The sequence below is a fragment of the Anastrepha obliqua genome, chromosome 1 (genome assembly GCF_027943255.1).
Source record: "Anastrepha obliqua isolate idAnaObli1 chromosome 1, idAnaObli1_1.0, whole genome shotgun sequence".
Classification (NCBI taxonomy): Eukaryota; Metazoa; Arthropoda; class Insecta; order Diptera; family Tephritidae; genus Anastrepha; species Anastrepha obliqua.
In genome coordinates this window covers 106,177,443-106,202,766 of record NC_072892.1, presented here as the reverse complement: position 1 = coordinate 106,202,766, position 25,324 = coordinate 106,177,443, and the positions used below count along the sequence as shown (strand labels likewise).

General features: G+C 36.8%; 1 protein-coding gene across 1 annotated transcript in view; it reads right to left on the bottom strand.

Annotated features, from left to right (window-relative positions):
* LOC129236403 (uncharacterized) overlaps nt 1-12,771 on the bottom strand; it is a 391,692-nt gene extending 378,921 nt beyond the window's left edge. Inside the window, exons 1-2 of the mRNA XM_054870777.1 lie at nt 12,393-12,771; nt 331-774 (exon numbers count right to left, since the gene is read on the bottom strand). Of these exons, the coding sequence (XP_054726752.1) occupies nt 331-774; nt 12,393-12,771 (823 nt within the window). The remainder of the gene's footprint in view (nt 1-330; nt 775-12,392) is intronic.
* Nucleotides 12,772-25,324: the final 12,553 nt, after the last annotated feature.

The following is a 25,324-nucleotide window of genomic DNA, read 5'->3' as shown; positions in this document are numbered from 1 at the left end:
TGCATTTTACTCTGAATTGTCTGTTTGTTAAGTACGATTCCAGAACTTTGTGTGTAATAGGTGGCAAACAGCGTTTTATTTTATGTATGAGACCCTCATGCCAAACTTTGTCAAATGCCTGTGCCACATCTATAAAAATTGCTGAACAGTATTTTTTAAGTTCAAAACATTTTCTTATTTCCGCAGTTAACCGATTTACTTGCTCGATTGTCCCATGTTGTTCTCGAAAACCAAACTGATGTGGAGGGATTATATTACGTTCGTTTAAAAACGGCATCATTTTGTTTCTCAAAACTTTTTCAAATAATTTTGACAAACACGGCAACAAACTGATTGGTCGATAGGACGATGGCACATTTAAGTCTTTGCCCGGCTTAGGAATCATTATTATTAAAGACGTTTTCCAGCTCTTTGGAAAAATGCCTACCTCGATGATTGCATTAAATATTACAGACAGCACAATTATAGCGACTTGCGGTAGATTTTTTATCATTAATGGTGTTATTGCGTCATAACCTGGCGCCTTTTTCACCTTAAGATTCTTGTTAATAACTGCCTGAATATCTTCAGGGGCTATGTTGATTGGTTCTGAGTTTAACGATGCGTTGCCACTACTTTCTTCTAGTATTTGTTCATTTGCAGAAGAATTTGGTTGGAAAACATTACTCAGATGATCGGCGAATATCGACGCTTTATCTTCAGCGCTACGAGCCCATGTACCGTCAGGTTTTCTTAGGGCGCTTTGTACTTCTACTGGCGTCTTAATGGTCTTAGCTGCTTTCCATATAGAAAAATTTGTGTGCTTTGTATTGGATAAGCTCTCAATATAGTTTTTGTTTTTACGATCTTCGTCCAAGTGAAGTGCACTTCGCAGTTTTCTATTTGCAGCAGACAGCCTTTGCTTAGCACCAGGGGATCTGTTTTGTTGCCATTCTCTTCTTAACCTTCTTTTTTCTAGTAGTAGTCCTTCAATTTCAGAGTTGGAGACATTTGTGGCAAATTTTGGACTTAATTGGTATTTAGAGTGCTCTAAAGCTGATGTCATCACAAACGTGAAGTCATCAACAGATTTTTCAATTTCAGCCTCGCTATGAACTACAGGATTTGTGTTAATGTGGCTGCTAATAAATTTTTTGTACTTCAACCAGTTTGTTTTATATTTAGAGTCTGTTGCAGAGCCAGGTATATTAGCGTAATAGGTTAATATTACTGGAGAATGATCTGATGATAAATCATACGACGTTTCTGTAGTGACTGAGTTTCGATTTATATTTCTCGATATAGCAAAATCTATGAGGTCAGGAACTTTTTTAGGATCAGAGGGCCAATAGGTGGGATGTCCAGGAGATATGACATCCAATTCGTTTTTTCGATCAATTAAAGTCTTATATAACTGCCTACCTTTGGGATTCACTAATCGAGAGCCCCAATACGTGTGTTTTGCATTATAGTCTCCACAAGCTAGAAAACGTTTCCCCAATCTGCTAAAATATTCCTCAAACTGCTCTTTTGTAACAGCAAATCTTGGTGGAATGTGTACGGAAATTACGTACGGCAATGGGAAGATGAAAAGCACCGAATGAAGCGTATGTGCGTTACTTTGCGAAAAAAGTAAGAGAAACTGGGTTGCTTATTGACAAACCAACGCGTGACCGACCAAAAACCGTGCGTACACCCGAAAATATTGCTGCTGTGGCCGAGAGTGTTCGTGAATCACCACGAACATCAGATCACCGTCGTTCTCAACAATTGGACATTTCGGAGACATTATTGGGACGAATTTTGCGTAAAGACCTTGGTATGACGCCGTACAAAGTCCAATTGGTTCGGAATGAATGAAGTTGTGTTCCATCATTAACCGGAAGGATTGTACTTCAAAATAAAAAAAAACAGTTTGGAAAAATATTGAGTAGTTTCTTTTTTATAGCATTTTTAATTCCGTAAAGTTATATGGCGGACCCTTTAGAAGTACAGTAGGTTCTGTTTTTATGCGGTACATACGTTCCGCAAGAAACAGCATAAAAAAAAACAGCATAAAAAAGCTACTAGTTCTATAGTAAAACTATAGATACGTTCCAAATGCTAAAACCGCATAAATCTGAAATAATGTAATAAAATCGCATAAAAAAGGGCACTAGTCCCATATTATAACTATAGATACGTTCCATAGACCGCATGAATCTGTGATGAGTTTTTGCTTAGCTGGTTTAGAATCTTGTTTATATGTACAATTCCCGATAGGTCGACATGCATTTTGTAATTTAAAAAAAAAAACCGCACTATTTCAAAACCGCATAAAAAAAAGCCGCATAAAAACAGAACCTACTGTAATTATGTTCATTGAATTCACATCGGAAATCGTAATAAACCATTGCACGAAATCTTTTACGAGTTAACTAAATTTTCTTGCTAACACTTAACTTTCTTCTTCTTCTTCTAGAGTTAACAAAATTTTCTTGCTAGCACGTAAGTTTCAAGTACATAACTATGAACAATAGAAATCGTGTTGAATAAAGTCAGAGTCAAAAATGTCAAACTTTCTAGTGAAAATGTTAGCTATCTCTTAATACGAGTAACACCCATAAACTCATCCGCCGACCTTTATCTGCAAACTAACTTCAAATCCAATTAAATGTCTCTTTTAAAGTACCAAATTGACTGATAATTGTATTTGCATCGAAGCTCGCAAACTCTCTCTCAGAACAGAATGCCACTTACTAACAGGAAATGTTAAGTTCAAAGTGCTAGCTGTACAACATTTTTTAGATGCTACTTTCAGCCGCAGTCAAAGCCGTAGCAGAAGAGCGGAATTAATTAAGTTGTGGCAAAAAAACGCGATTTGCTTTATTTTTTGAAAAAAAAAACATAAAGTTTAGTTAAACAACGAAGTAAATACTCTATGTTAACTATTCTAAAATCCCAAAACTAAAAACAAATCAAAAGGATAAAAACTCACAGTTGGCTTTCTGGCACCAAGAAACTACCAAAAGAAAAGTAATCTCGATCGCGAGATATATGTGCAAGGTGACAAGTTAATAACCCTAGAATTAGAATTTAAAACTTTTGCAAATGGTGCGTGAATCATATTTTACTCTTGTAATTAGACAGTTGTAGTATACAAACAGACAGCCAATGGACCGCGCACAGCTCAAAATAAAGATTTTCATCACTCAAAATGATTTTTTTTATTTTTATTTAATTAAGAAGTTATGCAAAACCCAAACTGGATGATAATTTTGCATACCTACCCTAATGTTAATAATACTCTAGTCAACTTTGACCAAGAACATAGACCTCTTGCAGCGACAAATAGAAGATGAGCTGCGTAATACTTTTTCAAAGGAACACCATAAATCCAGCCAAAATCTGGATAAAGAATGATTTAGAGCCATTATTTATGTTAAGCGTATTTTTTAGCGTCTTGCTAATGGAAGAAAAAAGAATAATGAGATTTTCTTTGAATGTTTTCAGCCATTCTCATACATACATACAGTAGTATATACTCGTGTGTATGTACCTTAAATAATTGAATTTGCGATTCTTTGAATTTTATAGACCAAAGAAATTCTCAATGAAGCAGAAAATGGGCAGACTTGAAGCATGAAAAAATATGGTATTGCAATGAACTTTTAGGTTTAAAACCTGCTAGGTGACAACCACTATTCCTCTAAGCCATATTTTTATAGTTTCAGGTTTCCCACTTTCTATAAAAACGCACATATAGCGTTTTTCAATAGGTGCGCTTCAACTTTTTTCCGATAGGGAGGGCGAACGACGCAATATTTGTTATTTTTCGCTTGTCATTTGTAAACTTCATTAGTATACATTTCATCATGGAACGCTACACGCTTGAGCAACGATTGCAAATCGTGCAAATTTTTTATGAAAATAATCGTTCTGTTGCTGCTACTTTAAGAGCAGATTTTCCAAAAAATCATCTTCAGTGATGAAGCTCACTTTTGGCTCAATTTGTCAACAAGCAAAATATGCGTTACTGGGCAGAAAGCAATCCACACGTGATTCATGAGACACCGTTGCATCCCGAAAAAATCACTGTTTGGTGCGGTTTACATGTCGGCGGCGTAATTGGCCCATATTTTTTCGTTGACGAGAACGATCGCCACGTTACTGTGAATGGAAATCGATACCGCGACATGACAAACGATTATTTTTGGCCGCAATTGAATGGTATGGACTTAGACGACATGTGGTTTCAACAGGACGGGGCCACAAGAAGAGTAAGTTCGATGAGCGCATTATTTCCAGAAATGGACCGGTCGAATGGCCGCCGCGCTCGTGGGATTTGACGCCTCTAGACTATTTTCTTTGGGGTTATGTGAAGTCATTGGTCTACAGTAACAAGCCGGCGACGATTTGTGAGCTCAGAGCCAATATTGAACGCGAAATTGCTGGAATTTCGGCCGATTTATGCAAAAGAGTGGTCGAAAATTGGGTTCAACGATTGGACTTCGTAAAAGAAATCGAATTTCATACTTAAATGTATATGTTCAAACTCGATAATAAAAAAAAATTTGTTAAAAAAGTCAAACCGTTTGTGTTTTATTCAAAAAAAAAGTTGAAGCGCTCTTACTGAAAAACGCTTTATTTTGAAATGCTAAATTTCCAACTCTGCGTGTAACTGATTTCCTAGTTAAGTCATTCGTTTGAATCGATATAAAAGTTTCAACATAAGAGACCATGCTGGTATAGTAGCAAAGGGAAGCAGGGACTTAAGAAAGATCAAGTGAAAGTTAAGAAGCAGCTGACCTCAATTTGTGTCTCTACCTTGTGCCAGTTAGTGCATTAAAGTAAAATAATTTGAAAAAACTAAATATCCCTAGTTTTCAATAAACTAGATAAGACTCCTAACAAAAACATGAACAAAATTATAAATAGTAAATAATACATTTTTTTACGCTTTTGGTATTCGAATCAGAGCTTAGGATGCGTAAATGCTCGCTTTTTTTTCTTCGCTTTGAGAAAATTTATTTTTTGTTGCATCTATTTTTCACTTTCCAATGCTCTACACTGTTGGCCATGCTGTGTGAATCTCAAGTGAGAATAAGCCAAACTGTTTGTCACATATTAAATTGTCAGGATCGAATGCAGTTGATGCGCTGTACTCTGCTCATTTGGTCTTCTGTATCTGCCCTACAGAAATACTATATATGTACATATTGACACATTGGAATGAAGCAAAAAAAAGACTGAAAAAACAGAGACAACACATAGAAATTCGCTTGAAATTGTTGCTATTGCTCTTGCTACTGGCGTTGGTGATGTTGCTTTTGCTGTCAATGACAGATTGGGAATTTGAGGGAAAAATGAAAGCCCAGCCATTGGTGCACATGTGGCGCGAGTTGGGGCATTTGTTAAAAGCACTGCACATTTGAAAGTACAAAGAGCTGTGAATGCTGGTGTTTATTTATACACATGTGAAGATATATGCACCCTTTAGGAAAAACTTGAACTAGTGTAAAAAATGTCTGGTTCAAGACTAATACTATTGCACCAGTTTCGCACCACTTCGCTTATCATGTCGCGAGTAGCGACAACTGTCTTCAAAGTGTGATTGTAGCTAAGCAGAAAAGTAAACGAAATGGTTATTTCAAACTTTATAAAAGGCAATGTGTGACTTTTGAAAATTCATCTTAATTACAATTTCGGTGTGCATTGTTCATAACTCCACGCCTTGCAATCGAATTTGGTGCCATTTTTTCTTACTTATAGGATTAGCTAGGAATAGTTCTAGGCTACAGTTGAAGACGCTTGTTAGGTGGCGCAAGAGTCGAAATATTTTTAAAACTCATAATTATAGATCGATTTAGGTCTTAACCAGAATTTATCTTAAGTATCTAAAAATAAATGCTTTAGGTGGGGTTCATAAATTCCAAAAATCGATTTTGTGGACTACTCAATTCATATATTTATTAATTCCATTTATTTATTTATTTAGTAATCGACAAACAGGATGCTTACAAACTATGATAGGTATTGAGTATGGGAATAAGTTTCGAATTCCTCTGCCGAAAAATTCGCATGCTGATTTCGCATACGGATTCCTCTGATGAAAAATTCTAGTTCTTTTGACTTAAGCCATTCATTGATCCAGTTTGCGATGCTCTCGTAAGAAGTGAAATGCTCTCCAATAAGGGCTGACTGCATTGATCGGAACAGAGATGTATGGGGAATATGGTGGTGGGGCAAGGTTTCAGTCCCTCTAAATATTTCTTGACCGATTTAGCAACGTGTGGCCTGGCGTTGTCATGCAGAAAAATCAGTTTGTTATGTAAACCGTCCCATTCCGGTCGCTTTTTTTGAGATCTCCCATTCAAACGCATTCACTGCAGTCGATAGCGATCGCCAGCGATCACCAGTGACGGTTTCAGATGGTTTAAGCAGTTCATAATAGATGGCACCCTTCTGATCCCACCAGATGCACACCATAACCTTTGAAGCAGGAATATTTTTTTTTTGCTTTCGATGGACCGGGTTCACCTGGCAGGCTCCATTTTTCATCACCAGTGACGATGCGATGCAGAAAACCTTTTCGGTTCTTTCTGCAGTTCTAGAAGCATCTCATACGTCACCAAATGTCTCCCGATATCCCTCTCCTTCAATTGATGTGGCACCCAGTTACCTGCTTCCTGGCCCATTCCCATCGCCTGCAAACGGTTAACATTGACAGCTGATCTATCAACATAAAACACTTTAGACATATCATCAAGGGTTCGACATGCGTCTTCATCCACTACTTGTTGTAGTTGAGTATTTTCGAATCTTTTCGGTGGCCCTTTGCGATCTTTACCACTAACGTCGACATTGCCACTCTGGAAGCGTCGAAACCACTCTTTACAGATAATGTCTAATACCACTATTCTATTCACTTATATATATATAATTGACGCGTACACCCTTTTTGGGTGTTTGGCCGAGCTCTCCTCCTATTTGTGGTGTGCGTCTTGATGTTGTTCCAAGTTGTTCCTACAGTTCCAAGCCGACTCCGAACGGCAGATATTTTTATGAGGAGTTTTTTCATGGCAGAAATACACTCGGAGGTTTGCCATTGCCTGCCGAGGGGAGGCCGCTATTTGAAAAATGTTTTTCTTTAATTTTGGTGTTTCACCGAGATTTGAACATACGTTCTCTCTGTGAATTCCGAATGGTAGTCACGCACCAACCCATTCGGCTACGGCGGCCGCCGATTCACTTAGCTACGTGAAATCTGTAAATACATAGACACTAATCAATGCTGGTAATGCACGTTGAAGGCAATCGCCCTTTAGCCAAATAAGCAGGGAAATTTTGCCAGAATGGAACCACGACCGCACAAAATCGCCACTGAATGAAAAGAAGCTGGGGCTACCACTTAATGTTTTTTCTCGAAGCTGTCAAGAAATTGAAGAAGAGGCATGCATTGCTTTATACAGAAAAAGGCTTTCCAAGCTCCGATTCGCATTTCTTAACAGCATTGCAGAAACTAATAAAATTTATTAAATCCACAGGTCGATTCAGAGAACACTCAGGAGTGTAAAGGACAAGCTCCAGGGGTATCACAATGGGACTATTCAAGGGTATTGGTAAATTGAGCTAGCGTCCTCCTAAAAGGAGCATTCATCCCATAAAAAGCTTGAGCTATACCCAAAAAAAAGCAAAAATTCATAACAACGGAAAATGCTTGAGGCTACATTAAAGTGCATTTTATGGAGCAGATACGAACAATATATAGATACGAATATTGAATACGCCTGGTATCTAAGGATAGGATATTCATTAGTAAGTAACGAGATGTAAGCAAGATGGAATGGAATCAATGAATTTCTTCGTGCATACAACAAAGCGCACAAAGGTCTCTGGACAGACTCTAATCTAATTATAAAGATTGCATGAAATGGTCTTCAAACTTATACCGCGTATTCACGGATGAATCTTCCGCTTGGGCAAATAGTTGTATTTGTCGGTCCTGGTGTATTGCTGATAATCGAGAATTGCAACGAACTGTTAAACATCCAGTTAAGATTCATGTTTGGCGCTGCTTCTCTGAAAAATGACTTGACCGTTTATTTGTGTTTACCACCCATTTAAACGCCGTTGCGTTGAATAAAATTTACCAGAAAAGCGTTATTAATTACTGTCAGCTGCAAAAATGTTTGGAAGAACTACCCAAATTTGGATTCTACAAGAAGACAACTATCCCAAGCATCGAAGCCATAGAGTGGAAACTACAAAATGGGATTGAAATGTTGGATTGCCCTTCACAGTCGCCTTTTTCCAGCCATATTGAAAATATTTGGACAAGGGTTAAGCAAAAACTGAAAGGAAACCGAATATGGACGCTCAAAGTGCTATCGATGCAAACTCGATTTGGAGCCGATTACCTCCACAACTTCTATTCAGATTAAATAACCACGATCTCCCGCTTTCGTCGGAAGTTAGGTATCTTGGTTAGGTATCACTCCTTGATACTCCATAGGGAGTTACACATTGAAAATCGGGTAAAGTAGGCTAGCATAGTTTTCTACTCCTGAAAATCTACGTTCGGCAAGCCACAAGTCGGTCTTTGGATGTACAACGAATTGGACTGGGTCTGCGTATATCGACATCGGCGGACATGTCATTTTGCATTTACTTCCCACCTACACTCGCATTATTTCCATCGCTGCTGAAGATGCTATCAGGTTAAGGGAAATTGGCCTCTGGACGCAATCCCTCAAGAGACTTACATTTGGTGAATTTTTAGGCAGTTAACATCGCATTTTCCTGAACTTCGGACAGATCTGTAAACTGGAGTTTGCAGGTCGTGCCAGGGCAATCTTTCCAAGTAGGCTGGACTGGAACGAGGGAAAAACTGTACCGCTGCTCGTACCTCTGCTTTCACGCCCGGTTCCAAAATGGAATCGGGAGATGCAGAAGGGGTTTTCCTTAAATCAGACAAATTATTTATTTCGTTAGAATTCGCCGAATATTGCTAGTAAAGAGTCTTTGCAATCCTGTAGGCATGGAAAATGCTTAGAGAACGTGGTAGCGAGAGAGATATTAACATTCTTCCCGATAACCAAACCGTGATCAAAGCTCTGACTATGCTATGGCGCAGATCCAAACTGGTCAACTCCTCTAAGGAGGAATTCAAGTCTTTTGGGTGTTCTACGATATAGGAACATAGCGGGAAAAGAAATAGGTGGCAAACTTACCAGGAAGGTGTCGACTGATTTAATGTCAGAGGTCTCCTGCCCAATCATCGGCATTCCACTGACTGTTGTTAAAGAGGAAGTGCACAGCTTATTTCTCAGGAAAGTGCAGAAGAGATGGAGCACCATTTCTTTACGTGCTATATCGAAAAACCTATGACCACAGTACAATAGATACAGGACGCACCAAAATTTTGGGAATCTCCGGAATTTTCAAACTCGTAGCTCCGTTTACCGGTCATTGCACACGATCGGCACACATACAGAAAAGCTAGGTTGACTATTTAATCTCCATTGCTCAAGCTGTGGGACCTTTCAGAGAAGGAAACTTTTTCTGTATTCGTCCGGGCTTGGCAGTTAGACGATTAAGGTCACTGGGTACTCCTTTCTTTAACAGCCTGGGGTAGTACGCTAACCTAAATCCTATCAAGCATCATCAACAGCTGTCGTTGGCTTTAGATATCTGCCTGTTGGAGGTCTCATAATGGTATCAAAACAGCGCTTCAGTGCTACTTGGGGAGTGTTAGACTGATGCATTAACGATTTAATTAAATTTTTCGAATAGTTTCTACTCGCGTAGATTTTTTGACAATTTTTTGCATACAATGTTCATAAAGCATTGATTCATATAAAAGACTTTCGAAGAACAAGTGCTTTACAAAGGAAGAATTTAGTATCTCGATGGAAGCTCTCAACTGAGCTCTTCCTAAGATACTACTGTAGGAAATTCACCAGTTACTTGCATGTAAAACCAAACGAACGCCAACCAGTTATAATTTTAAATTTGCCACAAGTGCAGCAGTTCGATGCTTAGTGCATTTCCTTGCTGGGTGTGGAAATATTGCATGTTGGCCTGCTTATGTGCGGTTTATGTTTGACTTCCACTTAGCGCGTTGTCACTGCAGCGTCATGCCAGCGGATGTCAATGGAAGTACAAATATATACTTTTTTCAATGTCATAGCAGCGTGCAACAAATATCATAATTCATCGTTTGCTGAAATGTTGAAATGCCGGGAGTAAGTAGTCGTCAGGGAGTTAAAAGCTATCATCGTTTAATAGCAGAAATTGCTTTGGAATTACATATCTTAAACAAGTCAATCCCGGGAAGTTTTTGAAGTTAATAAGCAGTTTATTTCACTGCATTTTTAGAGTTGGCGAAACAAGCTGGGAAAGAGATTTCAGTTGGGCGGTCAGCTGCACTTTAAATGGTTTGTACAAATATTTGCAGCAACTGCAATGTCAAGCGATATTAAATAGTGGACGATGCATGCAATGGAGGACACTACGCGTATGTCAAATATCGGGCATGAAACTTATTTGCAAGCACATAAAGCACCTAAATCATTTAAATAAGGGAAACAAGGGCTTTGGTCAATGATTTTTGTGTATTATTTCCCCTCTATATGGATGGATCTCTTTACTTGAGCAAAGAATCGATGCATCGGCACATCAGTGGGAGTATCACGCTTGAAAGTAGGCTATCACCTACCTGTCACCGATCAGGAAGAAATGCCATAGCTTTGGATTTTCGTACAAGACAATACCCCACCATTATTTTTAAAGTATTAAGTAAGAAAAGATTTACAACACAATTATTCAGCAGTGCACTAGAGTTCCTCCACGAAATTTTTATTTTTTTGATACCAAATATGCAAAATTTGCTTCCATCAGAAAACAACAACCCTTTTCCAAAATTCTGGAGGTTTGCAGTGAGTTTTTGTCTAACTCTTAGGGAAATAAATGGATTCTTTCCAGCAACTCCTGTCGGATTTGCTTTAGACTCTTCTGGCAATTTAAGCACTAATATATTTTTAAAATTTTCCCGTCTTACATCTTTCATCAGGCCTATAATAATGTGTTTTTCCCTTTCTGTTAATTTACAAGGACGCCATGCTTTTAGCCTTAAAGTTATAATTCCGGTATTTTCTTAGTTTTGAATTATTGCTCAAACTGGTACCCATGCCTTGTGTCTTGTTCTTCCTTTTTCTTCCATTTTAAAGTTCTGTAAAGATTCAAAGATTCCTGATGACGATGCGATTAAAGTTCCTGATTGGCACTCACTGGTCAGGATGATTTTTTTTGCATACGATCCAGTCAGCTCACTACTTCTGGCCTTCGCCCATGTATCCTCTGCTTAGCTCCCGAGCATTCGCTTGAAAGCAAGCTAATGTGAGAAGGTGAAGCAACCCAGGATAGCTGTTTGTGCGCTGGGTTTGGGACCCACGACGAAAAAGCCCTTCCTAAATGAAAAACAAAACAAAACCTAGGATGAGAACTGTTTACTCTCATGACGATCCTTGCGAACGAAATCCGGATTATGATTTGAGGGCATGCACCTGGAAAGTCCGGTCCCTTAATGGGGAAGGTGCCTCTGTCCCTTGATGTCTTCGTAAGAGCAAAGGCTGTCATTCAAGAGATGAGATGGACGAGGCAAGGCAAGATGAGCATTGGACATTGCGATTTTTCAAAACATCTCTCGCATTTACGCCCATGCCCCGAAGCAGGAGAGGGACGATGCGTCAAAGATTCCTTCTATGAGTGGCTGGAACGTTTCTATGAGCGCTGCCCCCGCACACGACATAAAAATCGTGTTTGGTGACCTAAATGCCAGGATATGGGCAAGGAGGGAATTTTTGGTCACACAGTCGGCGTGCACAACGAAATCGCCAGCATAATTACTGTGGTAATGAACTACAAAGATGATGAATTTAAATATGTACTGATCTTACCGTTAGAATCTTAATGAGCATTTAAAAATAATAACAGCGTAGAATTATGACGCCAAGTATATTTTTTTAATATTTTTTTTTTTCACTTTTCCTAATTTAATTTATTTTTTACTGGTAGTTTTACGCTTTATGTCACTTAAGCAAAGAATTTAGTATATACATTAAAAGGTGGCGCAAAATTACTCACTCAGAAGATTTATAATTTTTTTCAAAAAGCATTGTACATCAGACATATTTGACATTTATGAGCAGACCAGATTTCTATCACTGAAAACTCTTTTATTTTTTATTTAACAAAAAAGTTATTAAAAAAATAAAAATCGGTGATTATTTTTAGGCCACCTTATACTACCGACTGATGTCACACTGATTAGTGATTCATCTAAACCTAACCAAAAAATATATGAAAGATATATACACGTACAAATGCACCTACATATAAATACATATGAACATAAGAACATTTCCACTTACTCGCTTTCTGAAAGTCCTGTGACTCGTCGCAACCCGTACGACCACACACGCTGGCGAGCAAAACACATACGAGCAGCAACTGTTCGCTCCAACCAAGTCTGGGCCATTGCCAGTTGCGTGAATTTGTGCTGTTCCCGCTGTGATGCTCCAGTGTGCTCGTTTCTCTGCTCGCTGTTCGTTTGCCATTTGCAATGGCATTGTTGCTGCTGCTGCTGCTGCTGCTGGGCGCAATGCAATAACATTTTCTTCGCACTCGAATCTGTTGAAGGCGGCAGCGAGTAGTTGTTGTGGTTTTTGTTGTTGTTTCGGTTTGTGCTGGAGCAGTGATAAATGGGGAATTTTGATTGATAATGATTTGGGAGAATTGTGGGGTTGCCATTTTGTTGCGCAAGTCTGCAATCCGTCATTTATACGCACAACAGATAAATTCTAATGAAATCTCTTTGTATTGTTTGTTTGAGTTCTTACTTGTTTTTTTTTATACTTTTTTTTTAAGTGACTTTGTAATTCTGCTAATACATTTTTTGTTTACTTCTTCTTGATTTTTGCTGTTTTCTTTTGCTTTTTTTGTCTGTTACCACGTTTTGCTGATATGTTTGTTTGTTGCGGGGCTAGCCGGCAAATTGCTTGGCAACAATGTTTAATAGTTTTTGTTGTAATTAAATGTCATTGCGTCGAAAATGTTTATGCCTTGCAATTGAAGTTTTTGTGGTATCTGCTGCAGCAAAAACTTAGCATTACACATAATTACAGTGTTGCCACCTCTTTGTAAATGCACTCCGCTTGTGTGCATAAATACATACACATATTTAATAGTGTTGGTTCGTGTGTAATTGCCAGCTCAAATGACATAAGGGCAGTGACAGCGGAACTACTCCAAACTGTTGGTTTTTGGCTGTGAATGGCAACACTTTAGTTTTATATCTGGAAATGTTGTTGTTGTTGTTGTTATGCAAGTAAAATACTTGTGGCACTATTACCGAAACTACTGACACCACTCGGAGGAAGAGCCAATGCCATTACAGCTGTAGTTATTACAGTTGGTGTTGTTGTCACTGTTGTTGGCAGCAGCATTTGTTTTAAATGAGCTTTCGCTATACAGCTGCAATGCCATAACATTTTATTTTCGTGCCAAATATTTGTTTTCGTATTTTTTTGTGTTTTTTGTTTTTGTTTTTTGTTTATTACTTTTTTCCTTTTTTCCTTTTTATAACTACTTACTCTTTTTTCCTTCCGTATAATAAGCAGTAAATATGCGCACTGCCGCTGGAGCGTAGAATAGCTATGTATATTTGTAAGTATGTATGTATGTGTGTGGCAAAAGCACTTAAGCGACACGCTCTTAATGTCCTTTGTTGTTCGCTTGACATTCACGCCGCATCAATGTGCACAGGAATCTGAAAATTTGGTAGAAAATGCAGAATATTTATAATCTTATATTTTTATATGAATTTGGGTAGAAAATAAATAGGCAACGACGCACACAGGTCAAATGGAAATAGTAAAAATAAAATGAAATAAAATAAAATAAAATAAAATAAAATAAAATAAAATAAAATAAAATAAAATAAAATAAAATAAAATAAAATAAAATAAAATAAAATAAAATAAAATAAAATAAAATAAAATAAAATAAAATAAAATAAAATAAAAAGTAAGCGCCCCATAGAATTCTGCACATTCAGGCAAAAGCGAATTTTGAATAATATGAGATTGAAAAGTACCTAATTAAATTCGAATAACTCTGCGTGCCTTTAATAAAATAGCTTAAGGGTGCAGAAATTTACACCCTTGTCAAAGAGAATACAACTGCACTTTACACTGGCGGATCCACGATGTACTGCGGCGTCGGTGTATATTCGAAAGACCTCGAGACTTTCAAGTTTTTTGGATCAGAATAGCCTTAGAATATTAGTTTTCAAGCTGAAGTTTTTGGGATAATTAGAAACCATCCACAACAACTAACGGATGTATATGTTTTTTTAGATATAATATATAGTCAAGCAGCCATATTAAAAACCATTTTTAAAGTCCCTATAACCAATTCAAAAATCGTCAGACAGTGTAAAGAAGAACCGAATGTTGTAGCACGCACGGCAGACATCACTTTCATATGGGTACCTGACCATGGTACATAGAAGGAAATAAGGAAGCTGATGAACTGGCAAGACAGGGAGCAGAAATAGGCTGCTATCAAGGTGTGCGCAAAAGGGAGATCTTCTCGCTACTCCAAAAGCAGGTCGTTGATATATGGACCAACACGGATACCTGCAAAATAACTTAACAAACCTGGCTCAATTTTAACAAATCTAGAACTGACGAGTTGTTAAGAAAGCCACGAGCAGACATATTCAGAATTAAGTCAACAATAACCGATCACTGTCCTATCGGAGACCCTGCCACGAAGATGGGGTGGCCGTACAACGACCTAGAACCTAAGGAAGCTTCTTTCACTATCTTTGCGAGTGCCCAAGTCTCATCGTTCTACGACATAGAATACTGGGGGAATTCTCGAAGGTTAACTTGAAGGAAATTGCAGAAAAAAATAGACGACATAGGAAAATTCATAGTCAAATCAAGATGGTTCGTCTAACAAAAAGCAGTGGTTCTACAAGTGGTGTATCAAAATAGCATCTTTTTTGCTAATTGGAATTAGGCTCTCCCTTTCGAGAGAGAGCTAAGGGATTAAAATGTTCTAGAAAATTATTTCCCCTGGAATTTTACTATCTGCCATCTTAACAACATATTTCTCTCTCTTAACTCTTTTGCATTTATTCACTTAGGCAAAATATTGCAAATTTACAATCCCCTTAGTAAATGTCCAAACTTGACCACAGAATGCAAAACGATTTTGAGGTTTTGCTATATGGCTCAAAGTCTTCTATCTAGAATTGGAATCAGTCCATCACCAGACAATGACCCTCAAATTATGGCATAGTGTTTTTCTATTCTTATTTACATCCTGCATGGAAGTGCCAATAGATTTTTTCAATACATAACATATTTTTATAAAAAATTTTCAGACGGTTTTATTCAAGGCGAATTTATTAAAGGTGGCATGGGAAAATCAGCTGATTTGTGTTTTTCTTTCGCCGTGTCCATGTGGCTGTCAGCCCAGAATGAAACAAGGCGAATTCATTCTTTGTTTTTTACTTTACTTTGACAATCAAATGTGCAAAACATTGTTGTTGGTCTAGTGCTAGTAGGCTTTGTCGATGAAAAGCTTTCCGGCCTCACGTTCTTTTGTATTTTGTACTACTTAAAAATCAAAACAAAAAAAAGTGTATATAATTTATAATATGCACAACAAAAAAAATTCATCAGAATTTTAATTTATTTCAAACTGCCCATCTCTCAGCCGTTGAATTGCTGACTACTTTCTAACAGCTCGCACACAGGCAATGGTAAGGCTCCGTGTATACAATCTGTCATGAAAAGTCGTTTGAGAAAAAACATTTTTATCAATTCAAGGGCATGATAAATCAGCACAACCCCCAATTGTAGTGCCAGAGTCAAGTTTTGGCCTGAGCACTTTAAAGATCAATGTCAATCAATCAAAGATCAACATCAATGCCATGCCAGTTCAGCATCATTGTCAATCCATGTAGATCAGTGATACCAATTCACACTCATCCGTGGTATGTCCAGCGCTTTCCTGAAATTTTCAATAGGATACCTTCTGTTCGTTAGTAAAATATATGAAAATATACTGTGCCGGGCCTGTCTGAACTTGCCCTTTTGGCACTAAATACACATCTACACCTTCTACTAATTGTGTTTCTATATCTGTTAAATTTATTTTTTGACCTTGTCCCGTTTTTCATGTGCACGTCTTGCTGCTGTCTTAACATTTCATTTTAAAAATTACATCAAGCAAATCGGATCGCTGTATTCGCGCATGCAAATGATAATTGAGTTTTCAAAATACGATATGACAACTGATATCAGAGCAGTGATGGCGAGAAATACATTATTCACTGAAACTGATACACGGCAAATTGAGTACTGAGGGTGGCGTCTTCAGGCGACAGTTATTTTATTTTCTGGGATTTTGACAAGTCTGACGTCAGGTCTCCTAACAATACAAAATAAATGAACAAAACAAACAAAAGGAGGAGAAATTACATGTTTGTGAAAATTCAGTGAATGGTTTGATAATTTTGTGATTTGTGGGATTTAAACTAAATAAACTAATGAAAATGAAATGCCGCGTGTTAAATTGTGAAAGTACAAATTAATATGAAGCCTCCAAAAGAAGTTTCTGTTTTTGCGTTTTTATGCGGGTGATGCCGTGTGTGTTAGTGTGTGTGTACAATTTCTTGTTTCCTGTTTGGTTGTTTCCACTGCGTTCGCCTACACTTCCTCTTCACAAACAAGTAATGGCCCTTCCTTATTCATGGACTCTGACGACATAGCGAATTCTGAATATGCAAACTTCTATTCTATCATCCTGATAATACAAACAGAATCAAATCGCTGCGCGAACCTCGTCGTTCGGAACGATACCGTCGAATGATATTCGTCGCAACATATCGTCCAGAGACGGGCATGATGAGAGTCTTGCGGAGTGTCCAAAGTAGCACTTGTTGGTAAGAGAGATTCTCCGTTGGATTTCTAGGCTGACATTGTTATCGGTGTTAATGATAGTTCCAAAGTAAACGAAACCTTTTACAACCTCGAAATCATAAATGTCAACAGTGACGTGGGTGCCCATAGGCGCGTGTACCGACTGTTTGTTTGAAGAGAGGAGGTACTTCGTTTTGTCCTCGTTCACCATCAAACCCATTCGCTTTGCTTCTTTATCCAGTCTGGAAAGGACAGAACTAACAGCGCGGTTGTTGAGGTCGTGATGTCCATATCATGGATATATATTATGACAGCAATTGTAAGCTCTTTTAATAAATGGTGAATGAGAGAAAGAAAGAAGAGCTTTCATTTTGCGTAAAAATTAGATAATTTTATGACAACTTAATTTTTCTTTCGGATCATCAAAATGTGGTATTTGGATCTGTCAACAATATGTTTAATCTTTGCATAGGAGCATTGGCTCAAAAATCTTAGTATTTGTAGCTGGGATGAATTTTGAGATAGGGTTTATTATTGCAATGCCACGATTCATTTTATCATTTCTGTTACTAACTCAAATATCAAGAGGTTTAGGGTTCCTTTAAGGTAGAGTATTTGTGAGTCAACAGTATGGACCACACGTTGCTGCTCTAAAGGTTTTTTCTTTGAACTATAAAGCGCAAAGTACAGGTTACATTTCAGTTATTCTCGAGTTAAGTAATAAACATAAATTTTTTTTATTTTGTTAATTTAAATGTGGAAAAATTATTTTTTTAAGATTTCAAGTAAAATTCTGTAAAAACTGAGACGTAAAAATGCATGCCCAGACTCGCAATCTGCGAAAAAAATCCGAGCAGAACAAAGTGACGTTTTTCTTGTAGCAAATGACAATTTCAATGTTGTTAATGCGTGTAATTCAATATAAATTTGCCAAAATATGATTGATGGTCCATATTCGCCTGCTTTACTTTACCATCTCTAGGTACTTGTTCGGTATTTACAACCCATTTCGCACCTTAAAAAATACCAGCCTACTCCACCTATGTAACTACTTGCCATTAAGCATTATATTTGTGCCAGATTTCATGTAAATGCTTAGATTTTTATTAATTTTCTTTTTATTTACATTTATTTTTTTATTTTTATTTTTATTCACTTATTTATTTCTACATTTATCTCAATGAAAATCGTGTCTTCGGTAGACTCTTGTAAACAGGGAGTAATAAACTTGTGCACTGGATTGGAGAAGTGAGTATCATAAATGGAAATGGTCAAATAATCCTAGAAACTTAAACAAATACCGCACAAGCTACAACATAAGAGAAAAATTAATAAAGAATCAGAAAAAACTTGAATCTTTTTAAAATTTAAGTTTTGATCTTTCTCCTTCACTATTTGCCGCGAAACGCTGAAAAACATTCAGTGCATTATTTTTGCAAAACAACTTCATTCGCGAGAAAAAGTACACAAATTACATTCATTCACTCTCAGCACCAACTCTTTGAAGAAACATTGAAATGTAAGAAAGAAAAATAAAAACAAGATATAAAAGTCATTTTATTGACAGATGCAAAATCGTAAAATCGTAAATTGTGATCGTAAAATGCGAAAACGTGAGCTCATGGGGTGGATTCGACTACCAGCAATTGGCACTTTTGTTGTTGTTTGATTTGGTTTGGCGCGGCTATTTGACGCCCCTTTAACTGTTACATAGTTAAGTAGCAATGCAGATGGCAATGTTTTTGACTCAATGAGACACATTTTTATATACCAATGTCATAGCCATATACATACACATACACACCTACATATGTACATATGCACATAATTACGCAGAGTATGAAAGAATAAGAGAAGTAGTGCTTAATTGACTTCCAAATGAAAACAAAAGGTTCCCATGCGGCATCGACAGGTGGCTCAATGTTTATTCCAAAAAGGAAGAAGGTGCATTTATGTGTATACATAAGTATTATGTAGTTTGATACTCTTGTGCCTAGAAAGCTGAGTCAGCTTTCTCTTTCTTCAAACACAAATAGTTAGGAAAAATTCTTTCAATATTAAAATCGAAAAAAAGGTTTTTATACCTATTTTCACATTGAACACACATCATCACGTACACTATGTGGTGAGTTTATGGTTGACAAGCGTGTAAAAACAGAAAACACCATTTTGATAGCTATCCTAAAATAAAATATTCACGCCATGAATATTCTATAATTTTTATGGACTTTTGCCTTCACTTTCCGAACAATCCAACTACCCTTTGTAAGCACTTTTGTTTCCGTTGTTCGTTGTTTGCGTCTCCAGGGCTAAACGCGTATTTACATTTTTATTTATCCACCAGCTATGCAGAGCTTTAATAAATAAGAAAATAAAAACTCAAAACTTTTATTGTGTGTCAGACTTTTTTCGCTAATGCACTCATACAAGAATAACAGCAGGATAACAGCAATTAACTCACTTCGAAAAAATGTTACTGAAAACAAAAATGAAAATAAGTTATAGAAATGAAAAATTAATAATAATAACAATAAACACAAGAGTTCGTCTCCATTATTTCGAGTTAAAGTACTACACACGCCTTAAACAAACAAGCACGCAAGCAAGGGCATCATGACACACACGCGTACAAATACCTCAGAGGTTCATTAAAGGGTGGAAAGTTGTAAGGTTGTGTTGATTTAATAAAGATACCAGGCTCGCTACACAGTCCTCTTCACGCTACATTAAAGGCATATAAAAATATAATGACGCATACATAGCTACGTACATACAAGTACACCAGTGTAAGGAAATAAATTTATATGTGTACATAAATGCATACGTTAAGAGCCTTGCCGGTGAGTAGACGAGTAGCAGTTGACATTCTGTTCGCACTCACCAAACCTTCCACCCTAATTTCTTGCTTGAATGGCAAGAACGATGAATGAAGTATCTTCTATTGAGTGTAATTCTAACAAAGTAAGGCAAGACAAGCTAAGTAGAGTCCGTTTAGGTCAAGTTAAGCTAAATCACGTCATGTTAAATCAAGCCAATTAAGTTAAGTGAAGTGAAGTTATGTTAAATTAAGTTAAGTTAAGTCAAGTGAAGTTAAGTTAAATTAAGTTAAGTTAAGTTAAGTTAAGTCACGCTAAGTGAAGATACGTTAAGTCAAATCGAGTTAAGTTAAGTCAAGTTAAGTTAAATCGAGTCTTGTTAAGTTAAATCAAGCCAATTAAGTTAAGTTAAATTAAGTCAAGTTAAGTCAAGTAAAGTGAAGTTAAGTTAAATTAAGTTAAGTTAAGTCAAGCTAAGTTAAGTTAAGTCACGCTAAGTCATGTTACGTTAAGTCAAATCGAGTTAAGTTAAGTCAAGTTAAGTTAAGTTAAATCGAGTCAAGTTAAGTTAATTTAAGTCAAATTAATTTTAATGAAGTGAGGTTACGTTAAATTAAATCAAGTCAAGTTAAATTAATCCAAATAAAGTGAAGTGAAGTTAAATTACAAGTTAAATTAAGCCAAGTTAAATTAAGGTAAATAAAGTCAATTACAATCTAGACAAGTTAAGTCAAGTCAGGACAAGTTAAGTTAAGTTAAGCCTAGACAAGTTAAGTTAAGTCGAGTCAAGTTAAGTCGAGTCAAGTTAAGTTAAATCAAGTCGAGCTAAGTTAAGCCAAGTTAAATTAGGTGTTATAAATCAAGTTAAGTTAAGTGATTTAAGGATAAGTTTAGTCAAGTTAAGTTAAATAAAGTAAAATTAAGTTAAGTCAAACCAAGCTAAATTAAATTAAGTCAAGTTAAGTGAAATAAAGTCAAATTAAGTCAGGTTAAGTAAAATATAATTAAAAGTTAAATTACGTCAAGTTAAGTTAAGCCAAGTTAAATAAAGTCAACTTAAGTCAATTTAAGTTAATTCAAGGCAAGTCAAGTTAAGTCAACCAAAGTTAGAGTTAAATTAAGTCGAGTTAAATCAAGGAAAGACAAGAAATTTACAACAAAGGAAGAGCGGGATAACCGAGAATTGAGTGAATATTACTGTAGCTTTTGTGTTAGCTCCGTATATAAAACAGCGAAACCGATATAAGTAAAAGCAAACGTCCGAAAGGAGTGTATTTCTGCCATGAAAAAGCTCCTCATAAAATCCATTTGCCATTCGTAGTCGGCTGAAAACTGTAGGTCCCTCCATTAGTAGAACAACATCAAGACACTCGCCGCAAATAGCAGGAGGAGCTCGGCCAAACACCTAAAAGAAGTGTACGCACGAGTTTTGCGGCTCGGTGAGTCGTGGAGTCGCTCATCTTAGAAGAACTTAGCGCTGCGATGCGGTTGCGCAATCGTCATGATTGTAGTACGCACGCTGTTTACCTTTCAAGTTTATCATTTCATAGGCCCTTTGAGAGATGCAGCGATCTGCCGGGCAAATTAAATAATAAACAAAAATGTAACTTGCAACATACTTACAGGCGCAAATGAATTTAAACGGAGGTTACTTAAACAACAAGGAGGAATAATATCTTAAATGTACAGTGCAGATACTACCTTTGACATTCAAAATAACAAGAACGTCACTTTCCTACATAGGCGTGATCCAAGCTGTGAAGATGAAAACCTTCACCTCTGTATTTGTCACTGTATTTGTCACACAACATAAAAGTAAAGAAAAATTGTCGCAAAATTAAATATTGGTAAAATAGGGTAAATAACCCAAAAAACTTGCAGGGAAGAAGAAATTGATAGCACAAAGCGGAAAATCGTTTTTCGGGAAAATGGATAAATTTTTACAATTTGCCAGAAAAGAGAATCAGCGTTTTACAAATTAAAAAAAAATCGTGAAAGACTTTACCGAAAATCAAGTGAACATAAAAAGTGTGCAGCTACATACATATATTTAGCACAAGGCATAATTCACACTTTTTCATTAATTTTTTCCTCTTTACTTATTTGCTTTGTGTGCCATGAAAGCTTACAAATTTTGCATGTTTGTGAGTTTTTCGATGTTTTTCTCTTGGCTTAAAAAATTTTTCAGAAATTTAATTACTGGCAAATTCTTATTGGAAAAGAACGTAAACAGAGTTAGTACTTTTTTTCTAGAAGTGGGCGAAAATATAAAACGGAGGCGTCAATATACAAAAACAGAAAAAAGGAATTGATTGTGGAAGCAAATAAACTCAGTTTAGAAATTCAACTCAAATTGCTAGAAATTCCAGTGGCTTTGTCGTAAATATTACAAAATAGATTTCAAACTCAGAGGTTAAGTTCAGGCGTAACCGTTTAAACTATCTGGAAAGGCGAAAAGCTAAGAGAAAGAAATCAAAAACTTATTTCGATGGCCGTGGAGAAGAGAAAAGCACAAAATGAAACTATTTTGAAACCAATGATTCGCCCTCAACTGTTCGTCGTAGATTTTCTTCACATCTCAATATTCGACGTTAACGTGCTGCCCCAAATATAGACTTTATTCATTTATGGATGCGAAGGTTTCGAGCAATAAGCTCAGTAGCAAACGGTCTCAACCGGACATGAAGAACAAATAAAAATACTGAACTCGTCGCTGCTAGTGTGCACGAGAATCCGCATTGGTTCATGTGCATGAGAGTGGCTGCCGTTTCAAAAACTATTGTGACTTAGACTTAACCTTTTTCAAATTCAAATCGTGCAAATGCTTAGGCTAAGGATAAAAATGTGAACAATGGCGAACTGGAACTGGCCAGGCCAGCAAAAGGAATAAACTACACCGGCTCTTGATAGAATCCATAACGCCGTGATGAAAAAAGCATTGCAGGTGAGACCAGATGCTTTTCGGCACATGTAAACGTCGTGGAGTTCAGTTAAAGTGGAGTTTTTTAGAAGTGGAGTTTTTCCTGTAAAATGGAAGCACAGCGACTAGTCATATTGCCGAAGCTTGGGAAACCTAGAGTAGATCCGTCAAGTGCACGCATGCTGGACACCGCTGGCAAAGTACTGGATGCAATAATTTACAACCATTTAGGGCAGTAATTAGAAAGTCATATACATGTCATCTCGGCAATACGGCTTTCGAAAGCATCGCAGTACAAAAGATGCAATACTAGAAGTATGCGAAATAGCAGCAAATGCTATGTCTGGACGTCAAAAATGCGCTCATTACGGCTAAATGACATCAAATACTGAATGTGCCGAACTATCTGCTAAAGTGAATCGCATCATACTTTGAAAACAGAACCCTATGACATGATATAGACGAAGGGCCAAAAAGCTAAGTGGAAGAGCTCCTCAAGGCTCAGTACTAAGCCCGGCTATATGGCCCGGCACGATGGGGTAATACGCTAGAATAGGTCTCACCAATGGTAGAGGACACCCTCAATAAAATTAAGCAAACGGGCTAAGACTACCAGACCATAAAACTGAACTGGTTCGCATAAGCTCTCAACAAAAATTTCAAAACCTTCAAATAAAGGTTGGTGGTCACACTATAACTATACATATATGTAATCGAGGGCAAGCATTATTTTCTGCCAATAAACATTCTTTCTTCAGTATAAACATAGGCACACACATAGATTAGGCCATATAGTGACATGTCGCACACGGCCAAACAGATTAAGGCGATATTGCGTGATTTCTTCCTAACAAACTGATAAGCCACTTCGGTGACACATTTTGGCCACCCCGGTCGCCCGATCTTACCACTATCGATCCTTTTGTATGGGGATACTTCAAAGGTAAAGTCATCAAAACAAACCTAGCACCATCTCAGCAGTAAAAAAATATCGTTCGCGAGGTTAATGGCATCCCAGCATCACTTCTCCAGCAAGTGGCACGGAGACGGATGCCAGATTCTAAGAGTGCATCCGACGGAACGGTCCACATTTACAGAAAAGAATTAAAAATAAGGTACAATACGTACTTCCCTGCTTTGTAATAGTTATTGAAATAAGTTTTTTAATTTTAGTATTACTCTGTTAATTTAGCTTTTCACTCCTAATTCTGCCAACGTACACCCTGTAAGTAAATTCCCATGCAAATCACGAAAAATTAAATACTATCTCGAACCTACTTAATGTATTTTTTAAATATTAGATTCGGAGTTGGAAAAAAATTCTTACCATCATTTTACTTTATTTTTTTTCTTCACAGTGTGGAATGAAATATTTATTTATTTTTATTTACTAGAAATTAAATATTTATTTATTATAAATTAAATATTTATTTATTTATTTTTACTAGTTGCTAAGACTTTTGCCAAATGAAATTACACTGTGTAACAAAAAAAAAAAAAAAACTAAATATACGTTTATGGAGACCTAGCACAACTTGTAGGTATAGAAAAACTAAGAAAAATGGTATAGGAGAAATTTCCAATACACCCGTAAAATCTCATTTATCTCATATATACCCCTTTCCGACCGTGTACGCACAATTGTGCGTGTAAGTTTAAATCCTAATGTTTCCGAAAATATCTGCGCTAGTGCAATTTAACCTGATGTACACAATTGTGCGAGCTATTTTCTTAATAAAAACACAACGAACAGTTATTGGTGTCCGTTATTTTTCGCGAATTTCGCTATTTTGATGTTGTATTTCAATCATTTGCAAAAATGAATCGAAAGAGTAAGTTAGAAAAATTATTTAAATTGTGTAAACCGAGAAATTTATATTTAAAAAATGTGTTATCATAATAATAACAGAAGAAGTTTTAATTAACAAGTGAAATTAAGTGTATTTTTGTGACGTTAATTTATGCACAGCCAGTTTAGTTTGAAGTGACACAATTGTGCGTGTTAGGACTTGTTTAACGAAATATTTGTTTTTTTTTTTCAATCAGAGCAATTGACTGAAGACGAAATATTGGGTGCACTATCAGACTCGGATTTGGAGGAATTTAGTAGCGATGATGATCTTCGAGATGCTACTTGGGAGTTACTTGGCGCGCACAGTGAATCTGCAAATGATGAAAGTGATGACAGTTACGAAGGGAATGGCGAAGGTACTGAGGAACCATCAAATGAAAACAGCAATCGCCGCGAAATTTGGAGCAAAGGACCATTCAAATAAATCCGGAAGAGAGTGCTTACATTTCTGTGGAAGTTAACATAGATGTGGAGTGTCCCCTAAATACTATTTTTATAAATATTTTAATGACGACTTTTTCAAACGCGTTGCGGAATACACAAACAGATACCACATGTTTTCGAAAGGAAAACCACTGGGGACCAAAATTGGTGAAATAAAGAATTTCTTTGGCATAAATATTGCGATGGGCTGCATACGTTATCCAAGATTGCGCATGTACTGGGAGACTAAAACGAGGCTTCCAATTGTTGCTGATACAATGTCCCGTGATCGCTTTTATCTTTTGCGAATGTGCCTCCATGTTATGGACGAAAATGAAGTGACAGAAGCAGGGAA